The 16679-nt window shown below is 43.3% G+C and overlaps 1 protein-coding gene across 2 annotated transcripts in view; it reads right to left on the reverse strand.

The window, feature by feature from the left end:
* Positions 1–1840: 1840 nt before the first annotated feature.
* Positions 1841–16679, reverse strand: part of LOC112109818 (dnaJ homolog subfamily B member 4) — a 38923-nt gene continuing 24084 nt past the window's right edge. Inside the window, exons 1-4 of one of the 2 annotated variants that reach the window (XM_026655347.2) lie at positions 13058–13315; positions 12701–12919; positions 5734–6308; positions 1841–3276 (exon numbers count right to left, since the gene is read on the reverse strand). In XM_026655347.2, the coding sequence (XP_026511132.1) occupies positions 3043–3276; positions 5734–6308; positions 12701–12919; positions 13058–13142 (1113 nt within the window). In that variant the 5' untranslated portion in view covers positions 13143–13315 and the 3' untranslated portion in view covers positions 1841–3042. Of the gene's footprint in view, positions 3277–5733; positions 6309–12700; positions 12990–13057; positions 13316–16679 lie in introns of those variants that run through there. The other variant, XM_024204473.1, reaches the window with a different exon arrangement.

Genomic DNA, 16679 nt, shown 5'->3' on the forward strand with positions numbered 1-16679 from the left:
TCAGGAATCTGGCGCTAAGTCCTATTGACTTTCAATGAGATATAAGCACCTAAGGGCTTCTTTACACTTATAGCTGCACCACTATTGCACTTCAGCATAGATGCTACCTATGCCAAAGGGAGAATCCTCCCATTGGTTTATGTAGGTAATCCACCTTCCCAAGAGATGGTAGAAGTCTTCTGTCAACCTAGTGCTGTCTACAAAGGGACTTAGGTTGGTTTAACTTTTCACACCCCTGACCGACACAGTTAAACCCATCTAACTTTCTAGTGTAGACTAGGCCTTAGTCCCTTCTGGAAAAAAAAATGGAACTCAGGGCCAGATTTTTAAAAAAGGATTTAGGCGCCTAAACCAGCAGCAAGGTTCCGAGAAGAATTTTCACGAGTGCCCAGGTGCCTGACTCCTATTGATTTCAATGGGAGTGAGGCATCTAGATGCTTTTGAAAATCCCATTAGGCACCTGGCTGCTGGTTTAGGCACCTAAATCCCTTAACATATCTAGTCCTTAGGCACTTTTGAAAGTTTTATCTGTTATCTATACAAAGTGTCTAATTCCTTTTTGAATCCTACTAAACTCATCTCCTCACCAATAGTAGTGGCAATGTGTTCCACAGGCTGACTGCATTCTGTGAAAAAAATATTCCCTCCATAGAGAAAACTGTAAAATGTTTCAGAATGATGTGGCAGCTTTTTCTGTAATTTAAGTTTTACACCACATTCAGAAATGGTGAAATAAAAGAACTAAGTTTTCTGTATGTGTAAACATACACTATTAGCCACTACTATGGAATTCTACTAATTCAGGCCTGCTACTCTTACCTGAAGTTGGATATTGAAAAATATCTGCAGCTATTCTAAGTATTGTAGCTACTTAGGGCACGTCTTCACTACCCGCCGGATCGGCGGGTAGCAATCGATCTATTGGGGATCGACTTATCGTGTCTAGTGAAGACACGATAAAATCGATCCCCGATGGCTCTGCCGTCGACTCCGGAAATCCACCGCGGCAAGAGGTGGAAGCGGAGTCGACAGCGGCACGGCAGCGGTCGACTCGCCGCCGTCCTCACAGCCAGGTAAGTCGACCTAAAATACGCAACTTCAGCTACGCTATTCACGTAGCTGAAGTTGCGTATCTTAGGTCGACCCCCCCAACCCCCCGTAATGTAGACCTAGCCTAAGATTATGGGTGTCCAAGACTTGGTTTCAAATGCTCAGCCTCATTTGCTCTTCACAGAGTTTATGGCAAAAAAATAAAAAAAGTTAAAAACAAGTTTATTAAAAAACACATGAGAAATGCCATACAGAACATACTGAAACTGGAAATCTTTTAAATGCATAAACACAATATATAAGGATAACAATAGGCATAAGCAGTAGGTAGTAGTTAATTTTAAAACGTTTTTTTCCCCTTGTAGTATCACTCCAGCTACTGTTCAGGTTCCCTGTTTGTTCAGGACTGCAAATGAATATGATTTACACTATCATACGTGTCAACTGTATGAAAGAGAAACTGTAGTTAAAAAATTGACAGTATCTTCTAGGAATGCGTTCCTTTGAAAAACTGAAGTGGGATCCTTCTGTGCTAGGGCTCATTAAAAAAAGGCTAACTAAATTAACCCCAATTCTCATAACCCACCCTTCTACAGAAAATCATTTATCTGACGTTGCTAAACACCCTGTTATAACCTAAATTACCCAGAGCAGGTAACTAGTAGATTTCCACAGGTAAAAGAATGACTGCAAATAAGAGTAATATTTTCTTCTTATAAAGAAAAATAAATCTTCCCTTAAGAATGTCATTATTAAAGCACTGTGGCATGTTTTTAAAACCTAAGTTATGAAAGTAAGTCTGCAAGGCAATTATATGACCAAAACCATACTGCAACCAAGGGAACCAGCCCTATAGCATGTTATAATACTAGACTCAATTACTGAGGGCTCTCCCCTTCCCCTGCGTATGTTTTTTCACCTTAAGGGCTAGGTAACTCATGTTTCTATTCACAAAGGAACTTATCCAAGCTCACTGAATTGACGGAAAGACTTCCACCGGCTTAAATGAGCTTCGGATCAGGCCCAAAAAGTTTCCTCAGAATCCTTTAGCTGGGAGCTGGGTTTTGTCCCTTCTCTCTTATGGAAGTGGTAGATGGTTCAGCCCTTGAACTCTACAGATGTCCTGAGATATGCATGATCTTGAAATGTGTGAGTAAGCCAAGCGCCTTTATTTACACCGTTCCATGGGCAACCATGGGTAGCCATGACAGCATGGCTCCTTCTGGAGCCAAAATACCATGTTGTCCTGAAATCCATCCCTAGGGAATGGGTGTTACCACCAATTAGTAGTATTCCCCAGGTGGATTTCTGAAGGGAGCATGTCACAGAGTGGCTACACCTGTACTCCTTTCCCCAGAGCCATGTGTTCTCCCCTAATGCTTCAGGGCAGTCCTCACAAAATCTGGGGCAGCTGGGAGCAGGCTGACACTCTTTTGTGGGTTCAGAAGCTCTACAAACAGATTTAGCTAGCCTTTGCTTTGTGAAATGGAAGGTAGCATGTGGGCCTTCATATCTAAATGGTGTCAGTTAATGCTTTAGTCTCTTTAAATATCTGGATATTACATGAGCGTATTTCTACTATGAATTCTGATTTCTGATATTAGTGGGTAGCATCACATAGATAATCTAGAGATACATGAAATAAAGTACTTGGATGCTCAAGTACTTTATTAGAAATATGTGCATTGAGTTTTTGCAAAATGATTACATTTTACAGGTAAGCAAAATACTGAATAAACTCTCTGATTAGGAAGATCTAAAGTAAGATACAGTGAGTGGTTTTCCCTGTATGTTTTACTGCAAGAGTCACCCGTGTGACTTGTATTTAACCATTCTCTTCTCATGCAGCATTACCGTATTCTCTCCCTCCACCCCACAAAAAGAAAATGAATATTCCACAAATGGATATAGATTGCACTTTTACAGCATGAATTTGCCAGTCTTCTGCATTTTCAGTGTCCTGCTGAAACAGTGTCAATACAGTCCATTCCTTTATGAAACAGGAAGATTTCTCCTAAGTACTTCTTTTGATGCTGGAGGTATATTGTCTGGGAAATTTACTTCAAATTCTATAATTAAGTCGCCACGTTGGTCAGGATTTTTGGGAAATGGCAACCCATATCCTATAATTCTTCTCCTCATCCCAGGCTTTACAACCTCATTTATTGTCATAGGTATGGTTCTTCCTTCTATTGTTGGCACGGTGACCGAGCTGCCACATAAAGCCTAAAACAAATAGTTCATATCATGAGAAAGAGGCAACCATCAAAAGCTTATTTGTATTGAAATCTGAATTTTCAGATTACAGAATTAGAAAAAGCTGATATTGTGAATACATGGATTATTTTGCATAACCGAAGAGAACTGTCAAAACCGAAAGACAATAACTTATGTTGCTCCCTTTAAAAGGGGACGCTTGCTTTATTACCAATGTATCTCCAATATCAAACCAGTTATCAGTGCCCTAGAATGACATCTGAAGCAGTCATGAAAGGGTTTACTCCCTGGTGCTGCATCCTAAACTTCAACAGATAACGCAGTGATTGGTACAAACAGAACAAATGCGCTCAGTACTCTCACTGTGTTCTGCTCATGAATTTGTACCAAACAAGCAGCATCTCAGCTGTCATTAGAAATTCAGAGTCCTAGCTCTACTGTGCTTAGCGCAGGGCCAGCTCCAGCATTTCTGCCGCCCCAAGCGAAAAAAAAAAAAAAAGCCGCGATCGGCGGCGGCAGTTCAGCAGCAGGTCCTTCGCTCCTAGAGGGAGTGAGGGACCTGCCACCCCCGAATTGCCGCAGGTGCCGCCCCTCTCCCTTGGCCGCCCCAAGCACCTGCTTGTTAAGCTGGTGCCTGGAGCCAGCCCTGGCTTAGCGTTACATAGAGTATACATTTATTTAAAGACTCTTGCAACACTTGTTTTGCTCATAATTTGCTTTTTAAAATGATTTTAGGGGTAGTATCTGACATTTAAATTGAATCTTTTTGATAGGGCTGGGCAAAAAAATTTTGGCTAAGATTTTGGGGGTGGGGGGGAGGGAGAAATGCATTTTTCAGTGTCCCAAAACAGTTTGCAAATTTGGATTGAATTCAATGAATAGTTTTGGCCAAGAAAAAAACCCTCAAACAATCTGAAATGTTTCATTTTGAAATGGTATTTTGAATTCAAATTTGGCCAACTAAAAGAAAAAAAAAGCAGAGGAGGTGGGGTTGGAAAACCACCTGAAATGGCTGACTCAAAAACATTTTGTTTTGAATTGATCAGAACGTTTTTGTCAATTCAAAATGAACATTTTGAAAAAAAAAAAAAAAAGGTTTTGGTTTTAAATTAAATGGGATTTTCTCTTCCCTCATGGATTTTTTGGTTTGATCGCCAAACCAAAAAAAAATCCATTATTTGCTCAGTCTGCTATCAATCTTCAAAGTGTCTTTTTACATGCACATTTGTGATGTTCAAATTAAAGCAAATACTAAAATACAAACCAAGGATTTACCTTCTCTATATCATCAAGATATAATTTCTTGGCAAAAACAAAACAAACTAAGCACTTTGTTTTTTAACAGAGATAATTCCCACTAATCTCCTGTTTTATCTAAATATTTATACATTTATCACTGGACTTCTGGCCTGCAAGGATTGCTTTTGTTTTCCACCTACTCTATGTACTTAATGTGTGCTGACAAAACTCGGTGTTATTTGGACTCAGTAGCAGAATTATGATATTTGTGCAGAAACCACATTACCCATCCTGTCATTACATACTGCTTTTCCTCTTGTATTATGTGATTCATCTCACGAAATAGCATTTAACAAGTTTATTTTTTGTTTGTTTGTTTTTTTGAAAGTTCAGAATACAGGCATACTTTCTTTGCATATCCTCTGCACATCACTTGAGATTAGTTTATTCTCACCATTCCTTAATGCTACATTTTTAAAAATACAGACTTGATTCATTTTGGAGAGAATCAATTCCTTTAATTGTCTTCAAACACTAAAGAAAACACTCTGCAATCCCTTATTTTTGCTTCTAAAAGCAAAACTACTTTGGTCTTTGGAGTGCATCTAAAAAAAAATGTTATTAACTCATTTTTATCATCACATATAACTTCCATAACAACACCTGCTCACAATTTATCCCCATGAAATCCATCTCTATGTATTCTAAAAGTACACTGAAATGTGTGACATGAAAGATATTTTGCAAGTTTGCTAAATTAAGCTCCAGTGGTGAGCTGTGAAAATATTCTAGACATGAGTTCTAGATGCTTTCTACTCCAGAAATGATAAGGACGATATATCATAGCAGAAAGGAGTCCATTACATTGGATGCATTCATTATTACTCCAACCCAATCTGCATTTACATATAGAAAGCTACTGTACTTAGTACTAAAACTTAGAACAATGGCAAATATGTTCTACTTTCCTTTCCCACAGATCATCCTGTATGCTGCCACAGACAAAACTTAACAATATATGATGCAGACCCCAGTAAAAAAGCCAATGATTCTGGTACAGATAACTATGTACTATATTTAGTTTGATTAAATTGTATTAGCTAGAGAACTGGAGTGCGGAACTATGATAATTGCTATAGATTTGTTTTCTGCAGTGTAGCCACAATACCATGCTAAGACAATTTGTTTTTATATTTCAGTTGCGCTATCAACTAACAAGAAACTTACCTCCCGCAAACTGATTTTAACAGGATAGATAATATTTGAACCATCTCTCTTGAAGAGCGAGTGACTTTTGTCTTTAATGACAAAAACAATATCGGCTGGGATAGTGTTGGGTGTTTCATCACCTTCTTTTGGGAAAGTGATTTTGGTGCCTTCTTTCCACCCTCTCTTGATCTCAATGGTGAGGATTTTGTCCTCTGTTCGGACACTTCTGCCATCTGGGTTCAGCCTTTTTCGGGAAATTCGCATCCTTTTTGTGCAGCCATGATATATCTCTTCCAATGATACTTTAAGTTCATGGATAATCGGGGGATCTTGTTTACGACGAGGCTGGCTACCAACTGTATTCCTCTCTCTTGGAAATCCATTCATGCTAAAACTAGTGAAGGATCCAAAAGGATCTCCATCCACTTCCATGTCTTCAGTGTCTCTGCCACCAGGCATTCTTCTCCCAAAGAAGATCTCAAAAGGATTTGTGCCACCAAAAAATGCTGCAAATGTGGCATGTGGATCACCATGGAAAGAGTATCGAAAGGTGCCACCCTGTCCATCGGGTCCTCCAGCTCCTCCTTTCAACCCTAATTGGGACATATGGACAAGGTTAGGAAAGTCCATACTAGTTTTCAATCCTGGTACTTATTAACAACATAAAGAATAAAATACATTTTTGTCTTGAGTCATAAATAAATACTGAAAGAACTTGTAGTAGTTTAACAACTGCACAAATATAGTAAGCAGAGATTGAAGGGCTCCTCTTTAAAGAGACCTCACCCTACTTGCCAGTGAGTGCAGAGTAGCAACTACTCATCATCATGCAACCTGGAGTAATTTTGTAGATTTAGAATTGTTTCCTAAAAAAAGCTGCCCTATCAGCAGCAAATCCATTTAATAATTTGTCACTCATCTGAATGATTGGATTTTAATTAACGTTTTAATAGTGAGCTGAAAATGATGAGTGTTCTCTGTCTGCATGATCTTAAAGAACATATTCCCATGTAATTTTTTTCACTAAGGATCTGCTCAAAGGGACTAGGGTTAAGCCCTTCAAGGCCACTATAGGTATGGAATATATAAAGTTGTATTATATTTAAAGCTTTGACTACGCTCCGTTTCTAATCAGACTAAGCCAATTTCTATGCTCTTGAGATCAATGGGATTGCACAGGGTGTTAGTCAGACAGAGTGGGTCAAATTCTGTGCTATTTTAGGAAACTACCATAAATCAACAGCTAGCCATAAAGCACACTGGTACGAATGGATAACAGACAGTATAATCCCTTCTATTGTTTTGGAAACAGGACTTCACCAAGTCTGAGACAATGGAAACACTGTGTTTTGCTTTGTTTCTTTGGGTGGGTGGGGGGTATAATCTGGGAGTGGAGAGGAAAGAGAAAGTTGAAAGGGGTGCAGCACACCAGAAAAGTGAGGCCACATTTTTGTTTATTAAAAGCTATTTTCCATCAGTAGCAACACAGCATTAAAACCTCCCAGAAACAGTAAATGTTACATTTGTACTATGTGGCAGAGAAACCTAGTGTAGAAACCTTGACTTTCAAAATTTCTGACTTCTTTGGGTGCTTGATTTCTCAACTTTAATGCTGCATTAACTAGTTTTTGTATTTAATTTCCTTGAATTTTTCAAAGTCAAACAATAGTAAAAGGAAAATAGCTAAAAGGCACACTCCTTTATTAGTTATAAATTTTAAGTTGTGTTTATCAAATACTCTAGGCTAGTGGTTCTTGACCTTTTCCAGACTGCATCCGCATGTTACAAACAGAAAAAGCTTTGGGACAGCCCCACTCCCATCTAGCAATGAAGAAAGGGAGGTGTTTGTGACCCCCTGAAACTTTTTTGGGGGAGGAGACTGTGAGCCCGTTTGAGAACCCATGCTCTAGGTACATTATAAGAATTAAAAAGAGACTTTAGAGGTAAAGAAGCTTTGCTATCTCTAACCACCAATCTCTTCCTATCACTTCCTTAGTAAAAATTCCCACTCTCCACTCCTTTTCCCAGGCCATCCAAGATTATGCTCCCCTGCAAAAACACAAAACAAAAAAACCCATCCTCATCTCTAGGAGTCCTTTATAGTTCAGTCTCCTTTCTCAACTAATTGACTACTTTTTCTCTTTCTCTTCTTCATATTGTTGTTCTCATTCCAGGGCCGGCTCCAGCTTTTCTGCCACCCCAAGCGGCAAAAAAATAATAATAAAAAGACGAGCAGCGGCACTTCAGCGGCAGCTCAATCGCGCCACTTCTTTGGTGACAATTTGGTGGTGGGTCCTCCCTCTCTTCCTCTTCGGCGGCAGCTCAAAGAGGAAGAGAGGGAATGAGGGACCTGCCGCCGAATTCCCGCCGAAGACCCGGACGTGCCACCCTGATACCGGACGGAGTGCTGCCCCTTTGAATTGGCCGCCCCAAGCACCAGCTTCCTACGCTGGTGCCTGAAGCCGGCCCTGCCCCATTCTTCCCAGTGTGAGATCTTCCTTCTACTTCCTTCAGGTGACAGTTTTCTCATGCTCTGCTTACACTCACCACAATCCCCAGCACACACCCAGTTACCTTCTACCTCTACTCTGGCTCCAGACCATACCTCACTCAACAAACAATTATTTTCTACCTCCCTTTCCTGGCTAATGACCTCCATCTACTTCTTCTTACTGCCTAATTCCCTCCCCCACTCTCGCCCTGACACCAGAATGCCTCCTCAGACCTTAAGGAGGTCTTCGGTTCTAAATACTTAAGCATCTCAGCAACACTTAACCACTAAGCTGCCTCGTAGGATTAAGGTAGCTCAGCACTATACGCAACCATTTTCCTTCTAAGGCCCTTAAGTAGTTATGAATTTAGTTTTATGCTAAAGCAGTTCAGCATGCATCCTACTTTCTAATCCATATTAGAGACAGATCTTTTTAAAAAAAAGCTGAATTCAAAGTATTCATAAACCATGCATAAATTTTAATGCTAGGTCTTCAGCTGAGGCTGATTAGCATATAGTGCAGCTCAAATGGAGGAGTGAGAGACAGATAAGGCAACTTCCTGACATATCTTTGGGAGACCATATGTATTAAGTGTATGACTGGTTTATGTATCTTTGTGGGCCAGGGACTGTATGCATTCCACAGTGGGGAGGATTACCACAATTCCTCCAGGAAGTGAAAACAGTAGGGGATAATTAAGGCAAATCACTCAGGTTCTAACACCTCCAGAGAAGTACCACCTCCTGTGGAGGCTCACATATTCTGGTTCAAACTGGATTCTCCAGTGATCAAGAGACAAAGAAAGGACTTTTGGATAAATAACCTGATCTTAAATTGATGCAGGGCCATTGTTCCAGTTCTTGCTCTAAAGACTGATCTGACCTTGTAACAAGAGGAAAAAAACAGTTTTGGGGTTTGAAGGACTAACATCTAGAAGAGCCCTATGCTGAGTTGGGGGTGGGTGACCTCTGGTAAGATTTTTAGCACATGGGTAGGTTCTTTTATGTTTTTATATGCTTTCTCTGTAATACTTCTACCTTAAGAATAAATGTGCCTGCTTGGAAGAAGCTGTGTAGTAACTTGTAACTGCAGGCCAAATACTGGCCACAGCCGTCAGAGAAAAAGCAAAGCACAGGCCATGGCAGACTGGCTTGCTGGGGATATCACAGTGTAGATCAGGGAGATGTCCTTAAAACCCCCACTCCCTTCTGACTGAGGCATGGGTCTCTGCCCAGGAGAGGTGACGGCTGAGAGTGAAACCTTTAAGGACCAAGAAGGGTGAGTTACCCTAAAATTGTGGCAGAGGGCAAAAGTGGCCTTTGCATCCTCTTGATCCAGGGCCCAAGTCAGTTGCCTGGCACAACATAGACCAGCCTGAAAGGATGTAAGTGGACCATTGGCAGTTGGCAAGAGGTCAATATGGCAGCCAAGTATCAGTTAAGTATAAGGGAGCTCAGTCACCCCCTCTACACTGGCATCAGGGAAAGAGTCAGCGTAGGAGTTCCGCAGTTGGCGCTACAGCTATACTGGGGTGATCGTCCCATGTAATGCTGGCTTTAGGGCCACTTTCCACCAATGGCACAGCACAAAGCAGCAACCCATAGGCCTTACCATTTACTATTTCCAAATTCAAAAACCCTGAACTGATCTTCTACAAAAATGTATTGCTTTTCTTTCTCTAAAAAGGACTCTAAAACAAGACAAGTGTCCAGTTTTAACAAATATATTTAATCCAGATATGAGGAATGGATTTTTCATATTTGTTTAATTCCAGGATGACTGAACTGATTTTACTCAAATTAAAAAAGTTAAACAAATTTGGATTAAACCAAGCACAAAAAGTTTGAGTCCTAAAGGAATGTTTTGATAACGTTCTGAACAACTGCAGAGGGGGAATTAGAATGGAAATGGCATCTCAATCTTAACTCTAGTTTTGCTATGGCAAATGCTACACTAAACATTTTTCAATTTTTGTTTGTTTGTTTGTTTTTAAATGAAGTACTGGTTCTGGTACTGTCAAACAAATGCATGACAAACTGTGTCATGCGATTAGTGGAATGATACTTCCTAGAATAGATTCTGAATAGTTTTTGCTGAAAGTACATCAGGTTCCATGGTTGTAAAACAATCACAGAGCTTTACAACTACTGAGTACATTCTGGACAACAATGACAGAGCTTAGGCAGCCACTCAGGCGTCAAGGGATATTTCCAGACACATAGCTTCAGGAACTTGTCAATACTTTTGTTAATATTATGCCTAAAATAAACAGAAGTACATGCTTTGAGCCTCTGCTTCAGGTATGCAATGCCACACTGCCAAAGGCTACACTGCTTTATATGCCTTGCCCTCCACTCTTAGGAGAATCTAACTAATGATATTTTTAGGAGGGGGTTATAGGAAGTGCTACTGCACTGGAATAGAATGAATATTACCTAAGCTGTAGATTAATTAAGTACTTGCATATAGGAAAGAACAACAAACAGAGGGAAAAAAGCAATAAGGCAAAAGATTATGGGCAATATTTTTACAGCTATTTAGGCATTGCTGCCCTTAGCATTGCAATGCCTAATTGATTTAGGAGCCCAACGCTCATTTCCAAAAGGGGTTTGGGAATTTAGGAGCCTAAAACCTATTGACAGTCAAGTGCTTAAATCCCTTTTGAAAATGAGACTTAGGCATTACAATGCTGAGTGCAGCAATGACTGAATACCTTTAAAAATCTGGGCCTAGTACCAAAGGAGCAGGATGAGCCCTTAGTATTCCCAAATAATAGAATCAGGTCAGGTATCAGAGTCTTAGGAATGACATGAGAACCCGTAGAAACATCAGCAAAGACTTGTAGTTTCAGAATTCTCTCACTTCACACTGGAACAAGAGACCATGGAATTTGCCTCATTTACAGAAGTTTACAAAGAAGCAATGATCAATGACAGCACCACAAAAATCAAGTTTTCATGTTGATAAAGGGCCAGATATCTTGTATAGCAGTGGTTCTCAAACTAGGGCCGCCGCTTGTTCAGGAAAAGCCCCTGGTGGGCTGGGCCAGTTTGTTTACCTGCCGTGTCCGCAGGTTCGGCCTATCACGGCTCCCACTGGCCGCGGTTCGCCGCTCCAGGCCAATGGGAGCTGTGGGAAGCGGCGCGGGCCGAGGGATGTACTGGCCGCCACTTCCCACAGCCCCCATTGGCCTGGAGCGGCAAACCGCGGCCACTGGGGAGCTGCGATAGGCTGAACCTGAGGATGCGGCAGGTAAACAAACTGGCCTGGCCCACCAGGGGCTTTTCCTGAACAAGCAGCGGCCCTAGTTTGAGAACCACTGTTGTATAGCACTTTACTTCACAATTAGTGCTACTAGCCAATGAGACTACTGATTAGGGTGACCAGATAGCAAGTGTGAAAATTCAGGACAGGAGGTGTGGGGAGGTAATAGACACCTATATAAGAAAAAGCCCTGAATATCGGGATTGTTCCTATAAAATCGGGACATCTGGTCACCCTACTACGGATGGAGTTGTGTGCAACTCAGCATGAGTCAAATTGTCAGAATCTGGCCCCAAATGAATGTTAACCATTAAATGAGCCTACCTAGTTTCTGTGGGCAGTGCTTAACCAGTTTGGAGTCTCAAATAGGATGCAAAAGGTAACTGCTGAATCCTAGAAATGGTGGGGAACCATCGCAATTGATGATTAAAAAAAGAAAGAGCTTCCTGTTTAAGTAATCATTTTAGGCTATATATAACATTTCTGAGGCCTCATCCCTTTGGCACGTTATTACTGTTTACAGTTAAACTAAAAAATTGTTCTGGTATTTCATGACATCAGGCAAATACTTTCCTCTACGGGCAAGAAGCCAAGGCCAACTAAGGACTGGACACCTGGGCTCCTGCTCAGTAGAGGGACTGTCCTGTCTTGTTTTGTACAAGCAAACTATCCTTTATGAAAAGTTTTAGAGATATATTATTCGAAGAGTATCAGAGGGGTAGCCATGTTAGTCTGGAACTGTAAAAAGCAACAAAGAGTCCTGTGACACCTTATAAGGTGCCACAGGACTCTTTGTTGCTTTTTACATTATTCAAAGAGGCGCTCTGTCTCTATGTAACATTTTGATGGCTATCTCAAAAAGCACAGGGGCAAAAATAAATAAAATGCATCCAGCTATTTATGGGTCACAGACAAATATTAATTTCATTAAAAAAGTTCTATAACATGGATTTGGGATCTTTTTATTTTTTTTTTTAAATAAAGAAAATTGAATTAAGCATGGTTCTAAACTATGAAGTATACACTATACATGATTATATATATTTGTTAACATATAAATCTCTGTAATTACCATATATCAGTCTCCATAAGAAAACAATCATTGTCTAAATCAGTACATGCAATGGATAAACACACAAACTTTCTTCTTGTCTTGTGGCATTCAACACAACTAAGTGTCCACTTTAAGAGTATAGCACAGATAGATACTGAGTAAGAGAAATACTTACCTTCCTCCCCAAACTGATCATAAATGTCTCTCTTTTTGGGATCACTCAGCACTTCATAGGCTTCTGCAACCTCTTTGAATTTTTCCTCTGCGTGGGGGGATTTGTTCTTATCTGGATGCCATTTAAGGGCTTGTTTTCTGTAAGCCTTTTTGATATCTTCTTCAGAAGCCCCCTTTTCAATTCCCAAAATTGAATAATAATCTTTTCCCATTCCGAGTGTTGTTAGATGAATTTTAGTTTTCCTCGATACGAAGAAACCAGTGTCCTGTGTCTGAGTAATGCAGTGATACTGGGGGGGAAAAAATAGCACAAATCAGCAAAGCAGTTGGTGCTCTGAGCAGTGGGTAGACTGCTTACCCTTATTTGATTCCCTTCCCTGTTGCTCATTTATAGATAAATATACACACTGGTAGAGAGACAGCCCTCTCCAGAGCCCTCCCATTTATACTACGTGTCTCCGCTCTTTCTAGAACAGCAAATGCTACAGAACGTCATTTCCCAGACTGCTCAAAGCCAAAACATTCTCTGCACAGCTGTTTCCTCTGCCTTCCAATTAACTGTTCAATTTCCATTTTTCTCTTTTGAGTGATAAATAAGCTCTGTATCTTACTATCAGATCCCGGAACCTGTAGGTCAGTGGTCTCTGACCTTTTTACATCCAAGATCACTTTTTGAATTTAAGGGCAACCCAGGGTCTACACCGCCCCTTCCCCAAGGCCCCGCCCCTTCCCCAAAGCCCCGCCCCTCTCATTCCTTCCCCCTTCTCTCCATCGCTCACTCTGCCCCACCTTCACTCACTTTCACTGGGCTGGGGCAGGGGTTTAGGAGGGGGTGCGGGCTCTGGGCTGGGGCCAAGGGGTTCACAGTATGAGAAGGGGCTCTGGGCTGAGCCTAGGGAAGGGGGTTGGGGTGCAGGAGGGGGTGAGGGGTGCAAGCTCTAGGAGGGAGTTTGGGTGCAGGAGGGGGCTCCAGAATGGGGCAGAGTGTTGGAGTGTAGGAGGGGGTACAGGGTGCTGGCTCTGGGAGGGGGGTCAGGGCTGGGGCTTGAGGTGCAGGAGGGAGTTTGGGGTGCTGGCTTCGGAAGGGAGCTCAGGGCTGGGGGTTGGGGTGCAGGAGGGGGCATGGGGTGCTGGCTCCGGGAGGGGGCTCAGGGCTGGGGGTTGGGGTGTGGCCTCCCGCCGGGCAGCACTTACCTCCGGTGGCTCCCGGTCGGCGGTGGGTGCAGCGAGGCTAAGGCAGGCTCCCTGCCTACCCCGGCCCCACATCGCTCCCGGAAGGGGCCAATGCGCCCCTACAGCCCCTGAGGTGAGGGGCACATGGCTCTCTGCAAGCACCGCCCCCGCAGCTCTCCCGGCCAATGAGAGCTGCGGGGCCGGTGCTTGTAGGCAGGAGCAGCACATGGAGGGAGATCCCCACCCTCCGGGCTGCAATGGCGACTTTCGGGGTAGGCAGGGAGTCTGCTTTAGCAGCAGCCATACTGCACTGCCGCCGGACATCGCGATTGACTGGGTAGGGCTACCATACATCCGGATTTCCCCGGACATGTCCGGCTTTTCGATCTATAAATCCGGGGGGGATTTCTAAAAATCTAAAAATGTCTGGGATTTCCCCCCGGTCGGTTATTTATAGATGGAAAAGCGGCGGCCAAGCGCCGCTGGGCAGCCAAAGCCCTTTCCCGGCTCCCACCATCCCCTGCAGCCTTACCACGCCATCCGGCCCGGCAGCTCTCTTCCCCTTCCTCCCCTCCCCTGAACGCTCCGCCCCCCTGCTCCTCCCCCTCCCCTGCTTCCCGCGAATCAGATGTTCGCGGGAAGTCTGAAAAGAAGCAGGGGCAGGCCGGCAGCAGCAGGTAAACTGGGGCGGGGGGGGGGGACGCGAGGAGGAGGGCTCCAAGGAGGCGCGGCGCAGCCCAGTCCGGCCCCGGCCGAGCGGCTCCCTCCGGCCCTGGCCAAGTGGCTCCAGCCCTGGCCAGCCCCAGCGGCTCGGGCCTGGCTCGGCTCGGGCCCCAAGACACCGGCCCCAGTTCCGGCCAAGCGTGCCAGCCCGGCGCCGGCCGAGCGCGCTGGCCCTGGCCCCAGCGGCTCCGGCCCGGCTCCGGCCCCAGGGCGGCGGCCCCAGTTCCGGCTGAGCACACCGGCCCCAGCCCCAGCGGCTCCAGCCCGGCTCTGGGGGTGGGGGTGTGAATATGGGGTGGGGGTGTGGATAAGGGTCGGGGCAGTCAGGGGACAGGTAGGGTCCTAGGGGGGCAGTTAGGGTGGGGGGTTCTCAGGAGGGGGCAGTCAGGGGACAAGAAGCAGGGAGGCTTAGATGGGGGTGGGGTCCTAGGGGGCAGTTAGTGGCAGGGGTCCCAGGAGGGGGCAGTCAGGGGACAAGGAGCGGGGGGGTTGGGGGTTCTGAGGGGGGCAGTCGGGGGTGGGAAGTGGGAGGGAGTGGATGGGGCAGGGCAGGGGCGGGGCTAGAGCAGGGCTCCTCCCCCCCGTGTCCTCTTTTTTGATTGTGGAAATATGGTAACCCTATGACTGGGAGATCCTCTAGGATCGACCAGTCGATCACGAACAACTGGTTGGTGACCACTGCTGTAGGTCATTGGTCTGAATCCAGACCTTGTCAGTAGGCACTGAAAACCTAGCTGTCTGACAGTTATAAAACCACCTATGGAAAATGAGTTGGGAATTTCAATTCCTGATGTGCATTCTTATCTATGTAGGTTCTTATGCCATGTAAGAATGCACAGCTGTTCAAGTGACAAACTGCCAGAATAAATTGGCACCTTTTGTGTAGGGATTAAAAGGACATTTCAAATTCACAATAAAATCTGAAACTTTTCAGTAGCCTGATTTCACTTCATTACAACCCCAAATTAATCGATTCCCCCCCAATATACAGGATTCCAGACCCAGTCAATCTGATAAAGTACTACTTTATTGGCAGTTAGGTAGTAAGCACAACAAAGTACAACAATGATATAACTTGATGCATTACCAGTTTAAAACATCACATGCAGAAACTGGCCACATTCCTTTCCATATATTACACTGTACAATATAAGCAGTAGAAACTGGTTTCAACAAGATGCTGATACCCGCCTAAACACAATAATTAATAGAGACTTCTGAGACAAAGCCATTTGATTTTTGATAAGTAAACAAGTTAAAGTTGGGATAGATACCCAGTCACTTCATATGATGAGTTACGGAGAGCAGGGATACTCAGACTGAGGCTCTGGATCCGCAAGTGGCTCTTTAAGGTGTCTCCTGCAGCTCTTTGCAGCACACGATATTAAAACACTGTGTGATTATTAACCAGTCTGAGTTATTAGCCAATCAGGATACTTTTACTATGTTATTAACCAACTGTAGTGGATAAAATGATGATATTTGGTCAGTCATTTTGCTGTGAGAATTATATAAACTAAATATTTCCCATCATACTGCTTAAATATGAATGTATAGTACTATGGTAAAGGAAACAATAAATTCACCTACTGGGTATTGTTGATTACTAAATTTGGCTCCTGAACCACTGAGATCTGAGTATCACTGATGTAAAGTTTTAACTTTCAACTTTTTCTCAGACCCTGCAGAAGGGTGGGTATCAAGCTACAGCCTACAGGCCAGCATATTCAAGATCTCATTTGGCTCTTAGCTGGGTATTAGGTCAAGAAGTTCTAACCATCTGGTCAAAAAGGCTATAGATTTAAGAGTGATTACAGTGATTTTAGGGAAAATATTTCTTTTTAATATTTGTTCTAGTGAAAGGAAGGGCCAGTTTTAGTCATAGCTAAAAATTACACATGAGGGACAAATAGCTTTCCATATACACCTCTACCCCAATATAACGCTGTCCTCGGAAGCCAAAAAATCTTACCGCGTTATAGGTGAAACCGCGTTATATTGAACTTGCTTTGATCCGCCGGAGTGCCCAGCCCCGCCCCCTCGGAGCGCTGCTTTACCGCGTTATATCCAAATTTGTGTTCTAT

The sequence above is a fragment of the Terrapene carolina genome, unplaced genomic scaffold (assembly GCF_002925995.2).
Source record: "Terrapene carolina triunguis isolate 2854851 unplaced genomic scaffold, T_m_triunguis-2.0 Scaffold210, whole genome shotgun sequence".
In the NCBI taxonomy this organism is placed as follows: domain Eukaryota; kingdom Metazoa; phylum Chordata; order Testudines; family Emydidae; genus Terrapene; species Terrapene triunguis.